The following is a 21,001-nucleotide window of genomic DNA, read 5'->3' as shown; positions in this document are numbered from 1 at the left end:
GACAGCTCCGCTATCTGTCTTCCAATTAACTAAGACTGTCTTTGCACCCCTCATTAGCATAAAATCTCTATAAGTAGCAGAAATCCGCTCCCCGTTCTCATTGCTTTTCTGGTGTTTCGAAGTCTCGAAAATGCCTGAGCCAGCGAAGTCTGCTCCTGCCCCGAAGAAGGGTTCCAAGAAGGCGGTGACCAAGGCGCAGAAAAAAGATGGCAAGAAGCGCAAGCGCAGCCGCAAGGAGAGCTACTCCGTCTACGTCTACAAGGTGCTGAAGCAGGTCCACCCCGACACCGGAATCTCCTCTAAGGCCATGGGCATCATGAACTCGTTTGTCAACGACATCTTCGAGCGCATCGCTGGTGAGGCGTCTCGCTTGGCGCATTACAACAAGCGCTCGACCATCACGTCCAGGGAGATCCAGACGGCCGTGCGCCTGCTGCTGCCTGGGGAGCTGGCCAAGCACGCCGTGTCCGAGGGCACCAAGGCCGTCACCAAGTACACCAGCTCCAAGTAGACTTGTCAAGTAAGCGCCTTTACAGCTAACTACACAAAGGCTCTTTTAAGAGCCACTCATTTAACCACAAAGTGAGCTGTAATCAGTTTTTTTGTGTTTAGAGCTGGGTTTTGTTGGGTAAGTTACTACACTAAATGAGAAGGTGTGGTAATACTTGTTTTCTACCAGCTTTATGGGAACAAGGTAATATAGAAGTAAAATTTATGTACAGTGTTGAGGGTATCGCAAGTACTGTACTCTGGTGTCTGGGGCAGTTAAGCTTTTTTTTCTGCTGTAGTTCTTGTGACAGAAGCGTTCGTCCAAGTATCTTAAGACTATACCCTTTTGCAGTTAGGGGTCATTTACTAAGGATTCAAATTCATGCTGTCTGCACTCAGGCACTGCAACATTTTAGCTTCTATTTTTCGGGGTTGTTCGGTGATTTAGAAGGCAATATTGGAATAATTATTCCTTGTTCTTGAGAGCATAGAGAATGTGACCCAGCTGGAGTTGGGCTCACAAGATCTAACAAGAATACATAGATTGGGCTCTGAAATAAAGATAATAGGCAGAATGATCTTGGAAAATGCCTTTCACTTAAGCCAGAAGACAAGACTTTCCACTTTCACCTTTTGCTATTAACATACAGTGAATAAAAATTTGTTGGACCAATGAAGACCCTCCTGACTGCCGTTACTGAAACCTGTACCAATGATTGTTAAGAAAGGCAATTCAAAATGTAGGATGACAGTTTCTAGCCAATCTGTGAAGAGGTGAAGCTTTCAACGGCTTTGCCCATTTCCAATGTTAATATGACTCTGTAACCCTCCTTGGACTCGGACAGACAGGTCTGTGGCAGCATGCTTGTCTGTTTTCCCATTCTTGTTTATTCTGTAATATTCTCTGGACTCGGGCAGACAAGGCTGTGAAACGTGCTTGTCCATTTTCCCATTCTTGCTTACTCTGATATTTCCTTGGACTCGGGCAGACATTAGCTCTGGCAGCATGCTTGTCCGTTTCTCAACTTTTGTCTTTTTGAATATATGCCGAATAAAACTTTCTTTTTGCTTTACTAAACTTTGTGATTTTTTCCCTCTACATAGGTTATGCTTAATTTACGTAGTAGTCAACTTTGGTTGTCCACTGCGCCACCTAGGTGATTCTGATGTACACGTCTGCATTTTTTTTATAGGATCCCCAGGTATGTGCGTACAGTAAGATCCCCTGGTGTGTACAGAAGAATCCCCCGGGAGTCTTGTTAAAATATAGATTCTGATTCAGCATATCTGGGGTGCAAATGAAAATCCTCAGCAGGAGGTCAAACCAGTATGAACCAGTTCAAAGCCCTGATTTTTAACCAGTTAAAACACCACATGGTTTAGATGATGAAGTTGCTTAATACGAAGACCACATGATCTTAAAGCTGCAACTCTCTTTGATACCCCAGAAGGGTATCTTATATAAAAAGGCCTATCTTTGGTGCCTGACTGGCCTCCATTTAAATAGCCTGCAATCACTAGCTGTCTACCTGGACAAGTTACCCGAGAAATTCTGATGAGACCTGGTGCAGCTCTGGCCTAATTAAGGTGGAGGTGCTGATGGAGGAAGCTTGTCAGGCGTATTTCTCAGCCAAACTCAAAGGTTTCTTCAAGTCATTCAACACCTGAAATTGTTTTTTCTGTACTTCTAGCTCGGCCTTAAGGGCTGATGGTCCTATTCCAGACTAACTTGTCTCCCAATTGCCAGCTAATCAGTTTACTCAAAAACTGCGCAAACAAGATTGGTTGTTCCCAGGCTGGTGGCAGATTTCTTTTCCTCCCTCTTCCGGCTTTCTCTTACATAAACTCTGTTTTTGCCTTTGTTAGATGAAACAATTCTATATTGCTTGCTCTCGCTTTAATACAAGTAAATAGCAAGCTAATGATTAACTTCTTAATCATTTATTTCTGGAGGTTCCAGCAAGACGCTGTTTACCGTAGAAACCAACGTGAAGGTCCCTTGGAGTTTTCTGCTCTCCCCTGGGCTCCTTTGTTGTAATGATTGTAATCTTTGGCTCGTGCATGCTAAATCTTATTCTTGCCCAGGTTTGTTTCTTGTTCTGGTTCTGCTTTTGATTGTGTCTGGCTGACTGGCACATTGGTAGCAGTGACAGTAGAACATGAGTTAAGGCTTTGTGGTCAAATCATTAAGTGATTAGTTTGGAATCTGATTCACTTCTTATTATTACTTTTTCTTTTTGGGGGGTTGTTTGCACTTGTTCGAAGATTCTGATATTCTCTGCCATTTGAGGACATAGAGTCAGAAAGTCTCTGTGTTTTTTCATTTCAGACTTTGATGGTAACCACTGTGTTTGGTGTTTTGTGTTTACATACTGTAAATTTCTCTAATTCTAAAGATTAGAGCCTCTTCCTTCCTCCCAAAACAGTCTTTTTTCTTGTTTACTCATTACGGATGCCAACAGTTGTCAATATTTGGCAAAATGGCATTGCTGTATCAAAGATGATATGAACGTAAAATGGCCTCATGTAGTAACTTTTGACTTTGGTAAAGCATGAGGCTTAAGAAAAGGCCCAGGACAAGAAAGAAACTAAGACAATGGAATCCCCAGCATGCAATGGCCTGTCTGTTTAATTGCTATCTGGAAGCCTGTAAAGTTCATAATTCAGTCTTTCCAGATTAACATCCCTCCAGGCTCTTTAAGATGAGAGAGGAGAGAGAAATTTATGTCACCATTGATCTTACTTTTGACTCAGAAAAAAAGGTCTTTAAATATCCGTATAAAACAAAGATTTACCATTTTCATCTTAGTATGTTTATTATAAAGAATTAAAACTAAACCAAACCCATTGCCATCAATCCAATTTCAACTCATGGCAACCCTATGTATTACAGAGTAGAACTGCTCAACAGGATTTTCTTAACTGTAATCTTTATTGAAGCAATTGCCAGGCCTTTCTTCCACAGCACCTAGGTGGATTTAAACCTCTAACCTTTCAGTGAGCCACTGAGTGCAAACCTTTTATGCCCCCAGTGACCTCCATTGTAAGGGATCAGAAAAACAAACCAAACCCAGTGCCGTCGAGTCGATTCCAACTCGTAGCGACCCTGTAGCAGCACTGGAAAGAAGAATTTCCTACCAAACTTAGAAAGGGGTCACAGAATTAACTCAGATTCTCACTAGTGGTACTTCCTGAAGGATCTCTGATTCTAATTACATGCCTTTGTTTCTTTAACTGATCAACATACTTAATGGACACCTGGGATTCTGTTTCTATCTGCCTTAAATTCTGCTCCATTGTCACAATTAGCTTCTCTAAATTTGCGCAAGACTTGAGAACGTTTTCTGAGTAGAAAATAAACGTGAGCAAATTGTCTGCCTCTGGAGGAAACGAGTAAATTAAGTTATATAAATGCTAATAAATGCATTGATTAAAAATAATAGTAACCCAAATATTTCTAAGAAAACATCAAAATTCTTCTTTTGCTTTAAATAGGCTGCCTTTTAAAATTATCCCTCAGATTTAAAAAAAAAAAATTTAACTGAGTTTAATTAATGGCCTTAGTTATCAGATTACAAGGTAATAAACCAAATAGAACTCTATTTTTTAAGTAATTTAAAAACCTTAGCACGTAGTAATTTTACAGGGAAAAGAATCACATAACGTTTCTAGTCAAGATAACTTTTTGGACAAATTAGCTGGCTTAATAATTTTGCTTTTAAAATGATTCAATGTCTTTTTCTTTATTATTATCAAAATGTAAAAGTAAATGTTGGCCCAGTATTCTAGTATACACAAGTCTGGGATTTATTTTCTAATAAAAGTATAATTAATTTGAATTTACTAAATTTCTTCCACTAGGGTTACTGGCTAGGTGAGCTAATATCACTGTATTTATAATTATAAAATTGAAAATTATGTATTCCAGTAAATTAAATCATAATAGGTAACACCATTTTAAAAATAGAATTAATTTTCATAATGCTACAAATCGTAAGGATTCAATGTGCCAGTTAAGTACTAAATTCACAATTCATCAATAACTTTAAGAACTTGGATAAATATAAATTGGGTAAATTAGTAATGCCCAATCTTTGGATACCTAGACAGTCTCTAAGTTGAAGGATACAAAGTACACTTCACTGGTAACAATTTAGTCTAGGCAAGTCTGTTATTTTTGTTGTTGTTAGCTGCCTTTGAGTTGACTCTGAGTCATGGTGACCTTATGTACAACAGAAGGAAGCTTCGCCCGGTCTAGCATCATCCTCGCGATTGCCAGCATGTTTGAGTCCATCACTGCAGCTATTGTGCCAATCTGTCTCACTGAGGGGCTCACCCATGCCCTTGCTGGCCCTCTTCTTCACACATATGATATCTTTCTCTAGTGATTGATCCCTCCTGATGACATGTCCAAAGCAAGTGAGTCAGACATTGTTCTGTTGTGATTCAGAAGGTTTTCATTGGCTAATTTTCAGAAGTTGATTGCCTGGCCTTTCTTCCTAGTCTGTCTGCATCTGGAAGTGCCATGGAAACCTGTCTACCATAGGTGGCCCTGCTGGTATTTGATATACCTGCGTGATAGCTTCCAGCATCACAGCGACGTGCAAGCCACCACAGTAGAACAAACTGAGAGATGAGTGGTGGCTCTTCTTTTGAAACAGTATAAAATATAGAATGACCAGCAGTTAACAGGTTAGAGAATGTATAGATGCCTTTGGAGAATGGTAATGGATAAATGCAGGTTTTTGTCACTTTAAGTTTGTAATAGGGATATGTAATGTGTACCTGTGGGCCAAGAGGGCCAGGCAGGTTTTGGATGACTGCCTCCTGTTTTCTTTGTGCCTGTGAAGGAATACAATTGCTTGCTTTGGTTAAAAAAAAACAAAAAACAAAAAAACCAAACCTGTTGCAGTAGAGCTAATTCTGACTCATAGCCCTGGTGGCACAGTGGTTAAACTTTTGGCTGCTAGCGAAAAGGTTGGCAGTTTGAATCCACCAGCCGCTCCTTGGAAACCCTAGGGGGCAGTTCTACTCTGTCCTATAGGGTCACTATGAACTTTGCTTATTGGCCGTCATTAATACAAACAGCTGTGACTACCAGGTACTATAGCTACAGAGAAACACAAACATGCATACAAGATAATGGCCATGTTTATTCTGTTTATTTATTAAGGAAGTTGTTACAGTTCATTAATACAGTACACTCAGTTTAATAGGTATTATTTTATGCTGATAAGGTAAATATACTTTAGAGTCGAAGTTAAAGACTTTTAATTTGCCATTCTATAACGATGATTTGTGTATATCCGAATACACATAAAAGTTTATTAGGATTGGTTAAGAAGCAAAACAATGCAATGAAGAGAAAAATCCCGTGTTCAAAATGGAACTTTCAGTGTATCACTGTGCCCTTGCCAAGCTTTAAATCATTTTTTAACAAAGGTACTTCAACTCAGAAAGAGCTTGCTACTATCACTTTATGCTCTGTTTTAAATATCATCACTCCAAAATAAGACTGCAACTGTTTTCTTGTTTTTATATACCCATGATTTATGTTCAAAGAAATAATAACTAGTTCTCCATGACAACTGTTTTTTTTTTTTTACTTATCCTAAATTTGGAAACCCTGGTGGCATAGTGCTTAAGTGCACCGGCTGCTAACCGAAGGGTCGGCAGTTCAAATCCTTCGGGTGTTCCTTGGAAACTCTGTGGGGCAGTTCTACTCTGTCCTATAGGGTTGCTGTGAGTCGGAATCGACTCGACGGCACTGGGTTTGGTTTTTTTTGGTTTTTATCTTAAATTCAAGCTCTAAATTCAAAATAACGTAACTGTTAAGATGGCTTTTACAACAAAAACCGCGTTTGTGGTTTCCTAGGTAGCCATTGGGTAGCCAAATATTTATTCTTACAACTGAAAAAAAGGTGGGATGCTAAAATAATTAGGTATTTTTCACATACCACCTATGACATCACTCACTATTCAGCCTGCTTCTTACATAACTCTGAAGTGTCATTCCAATCTAAATCCAGCTTCCCAAGCTCTCCTTCTCACAGTAAAGGTAAATCCCATGACTTCCTAACAGCTGTTCTCATGCTAAACTGGTCTCATTCTGGCTTGTATGATGTTTGGCCCTAATTACAATCTTGACATAATATTATTTGGAAACGGATCATATCTGAAGAATAATTGAAGGATACTTTTTTTTCTGTTGTATTCTAACTTTTAAATATTCCATAAGTAATAATGCAGTCTACTTAATAGCTCCGATATGAGAATGTCACTTTGCTAGAGGCTTAAGAGTTGACATATATACTCATAGTTGATATTCTTTATTGACTTATAAAGTTCATCCCTTTAACTTGTATGAAAACAAAGGAGTTTTCTAACTTCTTCAGATGGCTCAATCAATATTGGGAAAAACAAAAAGATAATTACTCATGGATGACAAAGAACAACTAAAAAAATCTCAGTTGTTAAAATTAAAGCCTATATTAAGGAAAACGCCCTGATTGCAATGCAAACAAATAGTCCTTAAAGGTTTCATCACTTTGAGTATTATAATGACAATTGGCTGCTGATTTCTAGGTTTGAAAAAATAAAATCAAATACAGCACCCGTTCATCAAAATGTCATTGACTACATCAAATTTCTCATGCTTCTTGGTATCCCTCAACCATCTCCAGACTTTATAATCATGGAATGAAATAATCCCAATGAGCAACAAGGACAAATAAATTCAAATTTTACAAAAATATTGGTTACTGGGAGATTTGGAAAGTGACTGAATTTTGCCTTGTCCATAATTATTGTAAATTGAAAAATTGTAAAGGTAAGGCAATACTTCAAACCCTTCTCCCACCAGGACCACAACATTAACAAATCAATTTCCTGTAATTGTTTCAAAGTTTATGGATTTTGTTTTCCCATCTGGGAATATTTACAATGCTTTTCAATGATGGAAAATGAGATTATGGGGAACATTTTTTGTAACTATCTATAGAAAAGTATTCTTAGTAGACGGAATCATCATTGTCCACATTATTCCCAAAACGCTGAGAACATAAAACAAGATAAATTATCGTAAAAATTGCCCCAAAGAGCTTAATCTTCCTGTGCCAAAATTTTACTCCTAACTTGATAATAATGGTAGTGTGGTCTATACCTAAAAATTCCCATAAATTTTCATGACTTGAAATTGTACTGAAAGATTCATGTAACACGGGTTTTCTTCTATTTTTGACATGTTTCACCTTGGGACATTCTGATGTGGTCAGATGTTACCGATAATTTTGTTTAGCTACATTGGCAAATATCCAACAAATGTAAGCTGCATTTCTAAAAAAGTCCATCACCAAACACACCTCTACATAATAACACAAATAAAGACTAAGTACATTAAAAGAGACTCCAGCAAAAGTCAACTTTACAACTGTAATGGAAGAGACTGTTTCTAGTATGCATTCCACTGGGCGAATCTACTACGAAAAACCTCTTTCAAGTGTTAAAAAGCAAAGATGTCACTTTAAGGACTAAGGTGTTCTTGACCCAAGCCATATATGCATATAATAGTCGGACAATGAATAAAGAAGACAGAAGAATTGATGCCTTTGAATTATGGTGTTGGCAAAGGATATTGAATATGCCATGGGGAATCGACTCGACGGCATTGGGTTTTTGGGGGCCAGAAGAACAAACAAGTCTGTCTTGGAAGATGTAGAGCCAGGATGCTCCTTAGAAGAGAGGATGGCGAGATTTCCTCTCACATACTGTGAACATGTTATCAGGTGAGACCAGTCTCTGAAGAAGGACATCATGCTTGGTAAGACAGAGAGGCTCAGCAAAAAAAAGGAAGACCCGAGACAAGATGCACTGACACAGTGGCTGCAACAATGGGCTCAAGTCTAGCAATGGTTGTCGGGATGGCAAAGGATCAGGCAGTGTTTCTTTTTGTTGCACATATGGTTTCTACCACGGGAACTGACTCACCAGCACCTAAAAACAACAACAGTACTCTTCATTACAAAAGTTGATTTTAACTTTCAGGACAGATGGGTACTTCCAAGTGTAAATATGCTTAGAATTCCACCACTTTATATATACTCTCATTGGAAACCTAATTCTGAGACTCATTAAGAGACCTCCAGAATTCTGGAAATGGGACGTTTTCTCCCCAGATTCAACAGATCAAAATGAGATTTGTTTTTTCCTCCTTTTGCCTGTTGTGTTACTCTGTTTTGCCCTTTTCTTCACTGTCAGTCTTTCCAAGGATTAAATTTTGATCTGCCCTTCTTAGTATTGGAGAGGATACCCTAAGTTACAATTTCTTAAGAGCCTTTGCATATTTTTAACAAGGACCTCTACCTTGACTAAAAATTCCTAAACAAGAATGTGTGCTACATAATTTATTTCTATGGCCTGACTTAGAATTGAAACAATCAATTTTTTAAAAATGACACTTGTTTAACTGTAATTGACCAAACTAATCTATGAGAACTATTTTTTTTAATTAAGACGATTAAAAATTCAGAGACAATATAGATTTCAAATATTTCTTATAATAAATATTTGTGATTGCCCTCCTCGCTTTATTTTGCCTTCCTCCTTTGCCTAGTATATTGTTGTTGTTAGGTGCCATCGAGTCAATTTTGAGTCATGGGGACCCCATGTGCACAGAGTAGAACTGTACTTCATAAGGTTTTCAAGGCTCTGACCTTTCAGAAGTGTATCACCAGGCCTGTCTTCCAAGCATCTCTGGGTAGGTTTGAACTGCCAACCTTTTGGTTAGTACTCAAATGCTTAAGCATTTGTGCCACCCAGGGACTTCTAATATGCAGATGATTAAATGTTGTTACAGAGCTATTATCAAAAAAAGACTAAAACTTACATGGTTTAACACCCTTTCTGAAAATTTTTTCGGACCAAAATAGGGGTGTTGAAACATTGATACAGGAAATGGTGAATGGATATGCTGGTGGAGGGACAGTAGAAGATGTTACCCAGAGACAGCCTGTCACATATGCTCCACTGTCAAGCTTAAGAGTTTCTAGAGCATCACGAATGGTTTTCTTTGAAGGTCCTTCTTGGCTTGTGCAAGAACAGACTGTCCAGACCGAACACTTTGCTACTGAATATAACGTGCAAACACAGTATCCTGTTCCAACAGTCTTCAGGTTTTTTCTCTCCCTTTTATGTGAATCATATTCTTTACCTTTGTTGGATGAAATCAGTCTACTGCTTGAAATACCTTGTACACAAGTTAACAGTGTGCTAATAATTAACTAAACTTCCTTGACCTATCCTCTAACAAGCCCAATACCCTGAGCCTGTAGGGTGGTAATAATTACCTACTCATGTAAATGGGGTGGTGATCAAATGAAATGGCAAATAGAAAGAGCAATCATCCCAGACCTGATCTCATGCCAGTAAAGTGGCTGCCTAGCATTGCCCCATGGTGAAAAAAGGGTAGCCTCTGGAGGCTGAATCCAGGTTTGGGTCCCAGTTCACCACTTATTCAAGGTGTGATTCTGAGATAAGTCATTGAATCTCTCTGTCCCTCGATGTCCTCATCGTTAACTTGAGGATGATCGTAATAACACCACCTTCTAGGGGTTTGTGAAGATTAAAGATCTTTAATGCATGTCAAGTATTTAGAAGAGTCCCTGGCACTTAATAAGTGCTCAGGGTCTGCTGCTGTTTGACACATTGTACCTATAACAATGCTAAGCCTCTAAAAGAACTTGAGGCAGCTTAATGACTGAAGACCTCGGTGGAAACTGACCTCTAATAAATGAGGAGAATTTCACAAATGATTTGATATAAAAAGAATAACAGCTGATTCCATTGTGTTTACCCTCATCCCACAGGTCCATAGAAAGTGCTTTTTTTTTTTTTCCATGCACACTTAATTAGATCTCTAAGCACATTCGTATGGACACAAAGGATGACGAATATCATTTATATTGAACCTTCCAGGTTTGGAAGAGTGTATAGGTTCAACATTTTGCCACGTAGTCCCAGCAGTCCTAAATTAAACACATTAAAAATTAGAGTTTCCAAACCTTCGCCCTGCACGGTCCTGGATGACTAAGCAGAAAAATCCATTGGGCAGAGGGCACAGCTGCCCATGACCTTTGTGCAAGACATTCTTGGCTCTGACAAAATTCTTTGGACTCTGAAAATCAGCTGGTCATAACCTCAGGTACTATGGGTTCAATATAAATTTGGAAAAAATGAAGTAAGTCTGGAGAATGAGCTACTGCCTACTCCTCCACCTCAATTCTGAGGGGGAAAAATGAGACTTGCCTATCATCCAGTAAGCAATTTGTGAGATAATTAATAAAAAGTACTGGCTTCATCTTCTTATGGATATTTGTGTCCTGGTTCAGGTCTCTCTGCTGCAGATTCAGAAGAGATGTAGAAGCAGAAATTATGTCGTTGTTGTTAGGTGGCATGATAGAATTGTCGTAGTTGTTGTTATGTGCCATCTAGTAGGTTCTGACACATAGCTACACTATGTACAACAAAATAAAACACTGCCCTGTCCTGTGCCATTCTCACAATCGTTGCTGTGTTTGAGCCCATTGTTGTAGCCTCAATCTATTTTGTCGAAGATCTTCCTCTTTTTGCTGACCTCTGCTTTACCAAGCATATGCCCTTCTCCAGGGACTAGTCCCTGCTGATAACATGTCCAAAGTATGTGAGACAAAGTCTCGCCATCCTCGCTTCTAAGAAGCATTCTGGCTGTACTTCCTCCAGGACAGATTTATTCATTCTTCTTGCAGTCCATAATATATTCAGTATTCTTCACCAACACCATAAATCGAAGGCATCAATTCTTCTTCTGTCTTCCTTATTCGTTGTCCAGCCTTTGCATGCATGTGAGGCAATTGAAAATACAATGGCTTGGTCAGGGGCAACTTAGTTCTCAAAGTGACATCTTTGCTTTTTAACACTTTAAAGAGGTCTTTTGCAGCAGATTTGTCCAATGCAATACATCGTTTGATTTCTTGACTGCTTTTTCCATCGGTGTTGATTGTGGATCCAAGTAAAATGAACCCCTTGACAACTTCAATGTCTACTCTGTTTATCATGATGTTGCTTATTGGCCCAGTTGTGAGGATTTTTATTTCTTTATGTTGAGGTGTAATGCATACTGAAGGCTGTGGTCTTTGATCATCAGTAGGTGCTTCAAATCCTCTTCACTTTCAGCAAGCAAGGCTGTTTCATCTGCATATTGTAAGTCATTAATGAGTCTTCCTTCAATCCTGATACCACATTCTTCTTCATACAGTCTGGAGTCTTGAATAATTATGGTGAAAGGATATAATCCTGCTGTACACCTTTTCTGATTTTAAACCTCCCAGTATCCCCTCGTTCTGTTCAAATGACTGCCTGTTGGCCTATGTACAGGTTCAGCATGAGCACAAGTAATTATTCCGGAATTCTCGTTCTTTGCAATGTTATCCATAATTTGTTATGATCCACACAGTGTAATGCCTTTGTATTGTTAATAAAACACAGGTGAACATCTTTCTGGTATTCTCTGCTTTCAGCCAAGATATATCTGACATCAGCAATGATATCCCTGGTTCCACGTCCTCTTCTGAATCTGGCTTGAATTTCTGGCAGTTCCTTGTCTATGTACTGCTGCAGCTGTTTTTGAATAATCTTCAGCAAAATTTTACTTGTGGGTGATATTAAGGATATTGTTTGATAACTTCCTCATTCTGTTGGGTCACCTTTCTTTGGAATGGGCACAAATAGGTCTCGCTTCCATTCAGTTGGCCAGCAAGCTCTCTTCCAAATTTCTTGGCATAGAGGAGTGAGTGCTTCCAGCATTACAACCCTTTGTTGAAACATCTCAATTGATATTCCATTAATTCCTGGATCCTTGTTTTTTGCCAATGGCTTCAGTGCAGGTTGGACTTTTTCAACACCATCAATTCTTGCTCATTAATTCTGTGAGGAGACGAAGCTACTCTGAGAGGGTAACGATGGGTGAAAACCTTGGCTCCATTACTTACATTCTTGGGCTTGTCCTCTGGCCACATTAAGATCTCCAACAGTTAAAAAAAAAAAAAAAGGATTCAAGAGCAATACGTATAAACCTTCATTCTTACTTTTCTTTTCTCCCTCACCTCTTCCTTTCTCCCTTCTCTTCTGTTGGGCTTGCTTAGACAATTGGGATGACAGACCTTGGGGACACATGCACATATTTGGGCGTTGGTGCTCTGAAATAAATATTTTTTTAAACTGGAAAAAGATTGTGTGTTTAAGAATTCCAAAGAAAAGGTGCAAGTTCTGTTATCTTGAATGGAAGAAAACCTGCCAGCCTGGAGGTCAAGGATTTCACGCAGGGTAAGGGTTTTTTGGAAGATTTGGAGTACTCATGATTTTTGACTATAAACAACAAATGTGAAACTTGGCCCAGTCAGTCTAGACATAAATAAGGCTAAATGGCTTGAGAATTTTACTCAGCTGGAAATGAAGGGAAAGAGCAGTGGGGTCTTCAACCTACTGTCCTGTGAGCCAGGGTGCAGTGGGTAATCTGTAATGGGCCTGAAAGCACTTTATCTTGCCCTTAGGATAAACTATGAAGGTCCTTAGGTGGTGAGGATTATGCTCAATTACTAACCAAAAGGTTGGCAATTCAAACCCACCCAGAGGTCTGCGGAAAATGCCTGGCAGTCTGCATCCATTACATTACAGCCAAGAAAACCCTATGGAGCACCTCTACTCTGTAACACATGGGGTCACCATTAGTTGGAATTGATCGGATGACAACTAGCAACAACAGGATAAACTACAAACTCCTGAAACACAGTTTCCAAGGTCCTGCGGGATGTGCCCCTACCCACTCTCTGGGCCTCTTTTGCTCCTCTTCCCCTCACGCTCTGTACTGCAGCTGGATTTGCACACACCCTGCCTTTCATGGTTTCCTGCCTTCCACATATGCTGAACCTCCTTCTTTGAATATTTCCACTTCCTTCCTGCCTGGCAAACTTCTACTCATTCTGCAACTCTCGGATCAGACATCACTTTCCTTTGAACTTTCTCTGACCAACCCTCTTGCACCTGCATGTAATTGTCATTGCTTGTCTAGTTGTTTCCCCCAATTAGTTCTGAGTTCTGATTTGATCACCACAGTATCCCCCAGGGGCTGTCACTGAGCCTGATACAGAGTAGGTGCACAAAAAAGATTGAATTAATCAGTTCATTAGTTCAATAAATTTCTGTCAAATGCTATGGAATTTACCATTAACTTTACCCAAAGAATTTGTCCTTTGTCCTTAGTTCCTGAGAGGTAACTTCTAAAACCTTGAAATTTCCACAGTGACTGGTGTCTTTGATGAGGCCTCCAGACTTCCAGTCCTGTTTGCCCTGGGCTTCCTCCACTTCTCCTTTCCCTCTTACCCCGTGTTCCTCTCAAGGGACCCTACAATGGTTTCTTGTTGACCAGTGACACCTACCTAACAGGTTATGCTAACAAGGTGACTCTTGGGTAGGGGCTAGCCAGAAAGCTCCACCATGTGATATCAACTGAGTCATATTAGCCAACCTCAGGGGAAAGGAGCTAAATTCATGTGGAGCAATGATTTGATCAATCATGTATATATAATGAGACCCCCAATTAAAGCTCTGGATACTGAAGCTCCATAGGCTTCCTGGTTGGTGAACGACATGAGTGCTTAGAGGGCAGTACATCCTTTAGGACGTGGAAGCTTAACGTGGGGAATCCTCTCAGGCCTCACCCTATGTATCTCATTGTTCGAATTCCCTTTGCTACAAGAGAGCTGTAATTGTAAGCATAATACTTTTCCTGAGTTCTCTGAGTTGTTCTGGTAAATTATCAAACTCAAGAGAGTAGCGGGAGCCAGTAGGTGAGACGTGAGGGGGCCTAGGGACCCTTGAGCTTGCAGCTAGCATCTTGAGCAGATAGAGAGAACCCTCGCATTTGCAGCTAGCAGGTCAGAAGTGAGGGTGTCATGGGGACTACCAGGCTTGCGACTGGTATCTGAAGTCTTGGACATCTTTGGGCCTCAGAGATCTCTGCTGAAGCCTCAAGATCAAGCCAGCAGACAGAGGAAGTCAAGAAGACTTTTGTGAGGGAGATTTTCATGGGCCATTCCTGAAAGCGACGTGTTGTTTCTGCACACGTTCTTTTGGCCCAGACTTGGTCTCAGCCCCATCTACTTGCAAGGGAGACTGAAGAATGCAGACTGCCAGGCTGTATATCCTGGTAGAAAATAAACAAGGTTTGGTGAAGGCGGAGCAAGCTGACTTTCAGCCATTGTGTCCATTTGCCTTGGACTAGCTCCCCTTCTGCTTCCTCTCTTGCCCTATGTCCCTTTCAAGGGAGCACACAGTGGTTTCCTGTCAGCCACTGACAACATCTACCAGAGACCAGGGAGTGGGGAAAGGGTCTTGGGATGATCTAGGGAGGGGGTTTCTTCTCCTTCTCTTTCCACCCCGAGGGACCATCCCTCTGGCTTTTGTTCCTCTAGCTGCTAAGAAGCCATCTTCAGTGACTGTCTGCTTGGAAAAGGGCAAAATTGCTACCTCTTGGAGCTTACATTCTAGCTGGGAAGACAGGCAACAAACAATAGACATAATAACTAGATAATAATAAAAAAAAGATAATAACAGACATAGAATTTGGGAGAAGTGTAAATGCTATGGAAGAGAAAAAAGGTAGGACATGGAAAGCACATCAGGAACGGCTAGTAGGTATGATAATAGTTGTAGTAACGTTTATCCCAATGCTTAATATGATAATAGTAGCTAACACTGGTGTAGCACTTAGTATGTGCCTGGCACTGTTCTAAGTGCTTTATTATATTAACTCAATGAACTTCAGACAATAAAAGGTTAGTTGAAAGACATATGAAGCCCTTAGGGAATGGACCAGCAATGAAGAAAATAGGAGAAATCAAAGCCCTACTGGTTCTACCTTTGATCTATTCTGAGTAACTGTCCCTTCTTCTCTACTGCTGTCATCACTGCCCTCATTCTGGGTGTGAGTGTGTAAGAGTAGGTGTGAGTGTGCGCACATGGAGGGAGAGCCGTGGCTCCTCCAGCACAGTCTTTAAATCTGGTGCCTTTTCAATAGAGTTTAAGATAATATGTGGCACTTACAGTTGTTAATACTAGTACATTGGAATCAACAGTGGCTCTGTTTAGTGAGCTATTGGATGTTCAGAGGTCACCCCTTGAATCACCTGAGATGATCAATGGTTTGTGAGTAAAGAGAGAGGACTGCTTGCCCCACAGCCACCCCCCACTCCCAGCAGGCACTGCTTATAGGTAGATCTTTCTCAAAGCTTACCTAAATATGACCTTTCTTAAGGACCTGTCTAAAGACAACTTCATTGTTTAAAGACTACTGTGTTTTACAAGTATATGTGAAACATGTAGCAAAAGCCTCTGTCAAGTGAAGTGTGGCATGAGCGTTAGATGTGTCAAGCCTGAGACACAATCAGGAACCCTTGGGTAAGTGTGTGACCACTCATCACATAAACCCATTTCTCCCTGCCAGCCCCACAGGTATTAAAAGGGATTCTGTAATAAGCAAACCCTGTATATATTTCCCTGCACTGTTTTGGATACACTTGTGGAGAGCATGAACAGAGCTTTGCCTTTGTTTTCTTGTCCATAACCAGAAAAATCCAAACTCACTGCTATCGGATCAATTCCAAATCATAGCGACCCTATAGGACAGAGTAGAACTGCCCCATAGGGTTTCCAAGGCTGTCAATCTTTACAGAAGCAAACTTGCCACGTCTTTCTCCCATGGAGTGGTTGGTATGTTTGAACTGCTGACTTCTGGGTTCACAGCTCAGTGCTTAACCACTGCACCACTAGGGCTCCTTTTCTTGTCAATATAAGGAAGCAAAATTTTCCTCTTATATAAGTCTAAGAAAATATATCCGTATGTTTCATTAGACTTATTTAAGAAGTAAGCAAGAGGGATGGGGGCTTCCTCTGCCAGCAGCTCGAATGTATGTCACTTAAGAGAGAGAGAAGGTTTCTGGAGACTGTTACAGTTGCCCTGTGTGGGATAACAAGCTTGAACTCTTCCACTTGTCACCATGCAAGCACCTTCCTCATCCCTCATGGGTAGCTCACCTGGCTCATGGCCAAGCATATGCATCCCACTTTAGATAATATACACCGCCTGGTCTTTGCCACTGTGTCTCCTGTATGAAAAGCCCTAATTCCATTTCCTTACCTGATAAATTCCTACTTGCCCTTCAAGACTTAGCTCAAATAGAATTTCATCTGGGAATCTGTCTCCTCCAGGATACTGACTAGGTCACGTTCATCCCTTATTTAACAGCACACCCAGGCTTAAGTGCTAGAAGGTATGGGTTTACTGCAGAGCATCACCAACCAACAGCTGTGTCACCTGGGAAATTCAACCTCTCTCTGCCTTAATTTCCTCATCTATAAAACAGGGAGAATAATGGTAGTTATGTCCTGAAGTTGTGATGATAAGATGCATTGGTATCGGTAAAGAACTTAGTACAGTGCCTAGCACGAGCAAACACCCATTGAAGGTTAGCCATGTTCATTATCATTGTTGTTCTCAGAGTCAAGTACAATATTAGGGATCTGGTGAATTGTGGAAATGAATCAGTCTTTCTCCCTCTCTCTCTTTACAGGAGGAGCAAACAGACTTTAGGCATGTCTTTTCCACCGTTGGTCATCTCACAAATTAACCAATGAAAATGATGCTGGAAGAAGATAAATGGAAGTATTTTTAACAATCAGGAAGGATTAATTAGCATCTGGCTAAAACGTTTACTTTTTTTTCCTGTTTTCAGAAATGTTAAATGTTTATTGCAAAAATTTGTGAAAAGAAAAATATATAAAGAAAATTAAAATCGTTCCTAGTGTCTCCTATTCTTTTTATAAGTATGTGAGAGATATATGTATATGAATATATATGATACACACTTGATAAATATATATCCTATAAATGTATAGTTATATAAATATGTTAATTCTATATTCTATAAATAAATTTTATAAATATTGAGCAAATTTAGGTGGTATAACATGTATCTGCATATATATATATGCATATATATGATTTTCTAAATATGCTTACAAACAAATTTTCATGGATGATTAATATTTAATTTTTGGATATATCGTAATTAGTCCTCTGTTACTGGATGTTTGGACTGAATCCCATTTTTATGCTTCCGGGTGACACAGATCACACATCTTTGTACATAAAACTTTTGTTCCAATATTTGATTATTTCCTTGGGTTAGAGTTCTAGAAATAGAAACCTAGGTAAAACTAGACCAAAGGGTAAAAACATTTTTTAAGTCTCTTAACTTTCATATTGCCAAACATGTCAATCCCGAAGAACCATGCCAATGTATGATCCCAACATAGTATAGAAACTCCTGTTTTACTGCGCTCATACTTACACTGAGGATTTTTTATTTTAAAGCATCGTTAACCTGATAGGCAAAAAGAAAATAAAAAGTTTTTTTTTTTTTTTTCTCATTTTAAAGGCATTTCCTTCATTATTAGTGAGAGTCAAATTTTCACCATGATTTTATTAAGCCATGGCCCAGTAAGGAAAAAAGTGTGCTGCAAAATGATGGACATGGTAGCAACAAAAGCACTATTTAAAGAATAAGCAGGATCTTAGGGTTTTTTTTTAGGTTACATTTAGGAAATCCTATGGGGCAGTTCTACTCTGTCCTATAGGGTCGCTAGGAGTCAGAACCGACTTGACGGCAAGGGATTTTCTCTGCCCAGGGCTATGTTGGAGTAAACAACTGCATTCGGCTGCATCTAAGTGCAGCTCAAGTACTTTTATCCACACTGTTTGTTATAAACCTCCTAACTACCCAGGGAAGGTATTACTGCTCTACTTTACAGACAAGAAAACTGAGTGAGAACAGGAGCAGGGAAGTTAAACTGGTCCAAGGTCACAAAAGCAGAGACAGATGTGGTGGGAAGCTGCCATAGATTGAATTATGCCTCCCCAAAATGTGTGCAATGATTGGGCTTGGCCATGATTCTACATATTGTGTGATTTTCCTATATGTTGTAAATCCTGCCTCTGTAATGTTAATGAAGGAGGATGGGCAGCAGTTGTGTTAGTGAGGAAGGACTCATCCTACAGGATTAGATTGTGTCTTGAGGCAATCTCTTGGGATATAAAAGAATGAAGCAAGCAGAGAGACAGGGGAACCTCACCTCAACAAGAAAACACTGGGAGCAGAGCCTGTCCTTTGGACCTGGGGTCCCTGTGCCTGAGAAGCTCCTTGGCCAGGGGAAGATTGATGACAAGGAAATCTTCCTCTAGAGCTGACAGAGACAGAAAGCTGTCCCCTGGAGCTGACACCCTGAATTTGGTCTTGTAACCAACCTACTAGACTGTGAGAGAATAAACCTCTCTTTGTTAAAGCCATCCACTTGTGTTATTTCTGTTATGGAAGCACTAGATAACTAAGACAGAAGCTAATCTATTTCTCCTGATTCCAAGGCCGGGGCTCCTCCCATTCCACATGCAGACGGCAGTGTCCGGGAATCAGAGCTTAGTGTCCCCAGAGCCAGTAATTAGACCAATGCCCAATCCAAATGCCCAGTCTGAACACTCACCCATGAACAACATCGAACCTCGTGAAAAAATAAAAAAATGCTAATTATGCACACAACTATATACACGTATCCATATGACAATGATATGTGGTTGTTAGGTGCCATTGAATCGGTTCTGACTCACAGCAACCCTATGTACCACAGAATGAAACTCGGTCCTGTGCCATCCTTATAATCATTGTTATGCTTGAGCCCATCGTTGCAGCCACTGTGTCATTCCATCTCGTTGAGGGTCTTCCTCTTTTCCATTTACCCTGTTCTTTACCAAGCATGATGTCCTTCTCCAGGGACTAATCCCTCCTGACAACATGTCCAAAGTATGTAAGACATAGTCTCGCCATCCTTGCTTCTAAGGAGCATTCTGGTTGTACTTCTTCCAAGATAGATTTGTCCATGGTGTATTCAATATTCTTCGCCCACACCACAATTCAAAGGTGTCAATTCTTCTTCGTTCTTCCTTATTCATCGTCCAGCTTTCACATGCATATGATGCGATTGAAAATACCACAGCTTGGGTCAGGTGCACCTTAGTCTTCAAGGTGACATCTTTACTTTTCAACACTGTAAAGAGGTCCTTTGCAGCAGATTTGCCCAATGAAATGCATCTTTTGATTTTTTGACTGCTGCTTCCATGGATATTGTTTGTGGATCCAAGTAAAATGAAATCCTTGACAACTTCAGTCTTTTCTCCATTTAGACAATGATATAAAATGTTGACATCCTCATAATCTTGGAGGGGTGTGTATCTGTAAACTGATCTCATACCTGAAATAGGTGAATAAGCTGGAATGATAAATGCTGTAAAACTGTGCCCTAAAGATATGAGATAAAGCTGGAAAAGGAGTGGACCATGTGTGCACCATTCAGTATGCACTGTTGTTGAGCCCCTCTCATGCACCAGGCACTGTTGGGGGAACTCAGCAGTGTGTATGATGACAAAAATCCTTTCCCAAATGGCATTATAACCACAGGCATAGAGGTTAGAATTTACTGCACATATTTCTGCGGACACAATTCAATCCATGACTTTAGGTTAGGCTGTGGGTGCCGGGGCTGCTTAAGGAGGCAGGCTTCTTCTATCATCCTGTGCTAACTATTCTTCATGTACTTTCTACCTTATGGTCATCAGATGTCTGCAGCATCTCTAGGGGGTCATTGGATCTATGCTGAAGTGGAAAGGAGGGATAAGGGTGAGGGGAAATAGGCATACATCACCAGATCCCACCCCCTTGCTACTGTGAAGACTAAGAAAAATGACTTTTTCTTTCTGATTGCGCCATATTCTAGATTAAAGAAAATTCACTCCAAGTGCTAATGCTTGTGTCACCTGTTTTGAAGACTGGCTTATTAGCATTCGTGTAACTTGGGAAAATTATTTGCGACTCCTGGAGATGAACTGGAGCCCTAGTGACACATTGGTTAGGAGCTACAGTGAGCTATGGCTGCTCACCAAGAGGTCAAAAGTTTGAATCCATCAGCCACTCCTTGGAAACCCTATGGGGCAGTTCTACTCTGTCCTATACGGTGGCTATGACTTGGATAAACTCCACAGTAATAGGTTTGGTTTGTTGAGGCTGAATTGTTCATAGAAAGGTTTTAGACTGAAGTGTGAGATGTTAGCATAATACCTGTTAGTCACAAATTAAGAAACAGCATGGTGGGGTACATGCCTTTACTTACATATAAATAGCTAGTAAAGGAATATGGAGTTTCAGAAAGAACAGAAATAAGATTACCTGGTTGGCCCCTCCAGGGTTTTCTAGCTACACAAATTGCTTTTCTTCCAGGGGCTTCCTAATTAGATGGGGTCTTGGGCTTAGATTCTTTCTCACTTTTTTTTTTTATTAATAATTGTGAAAAATATGAACATAAAACAGTATTACTA

At 40.0% G+C, this 21,001-nt stretch overlaps 1 protein-coding gene across 1 annotated transcript; it reads left to right on the top strand.

Moving 5' to 3' along the window:
• The first annotated feature begins 91 nt into the window (after positions 1-91).
• LOC100669973 (histone H2B type 1-C/E/F/G/I) lies at positions 92-17,377 on the top strand. Its single transcript, XM_003416418.4, has 2 exons — positions 92-520; positions 17,151-17,377. Exon 1 carries the CDS (start codon positions 131-133, stop codon positions 509-511), a length of 381 nt encoding a protein of 126 aa, XP_003416466.1. The 5' UTR covers positions 92-130; the 3' UTR covers positions 512-520; positions 17,151-17,377.
• Positions 17,378-21,001: the final 3,624 nt, after the last annotated feature.

The sequence above is a fragment of the Loxodonta africana genome, chromosome 1, assembly GCF_030014295.1.
Source record: "Loxodonta africana isolate mLoxAfr1 chromosome 1, mLoxAfr1.hap2, whole genome shotgun sequence".
In the NCBI taxonomy this organism is placed as follows: Eukaryota; Metazoa; Chordata; class Mammalia; order Proboscidea; family Elephantidae; genus Loxodonta; species Loxodonta africana.
Note: the sequence above shows the minus strand (reverse complement) of the source record. Positions and strands in the feature narration are given on the sequence as shown.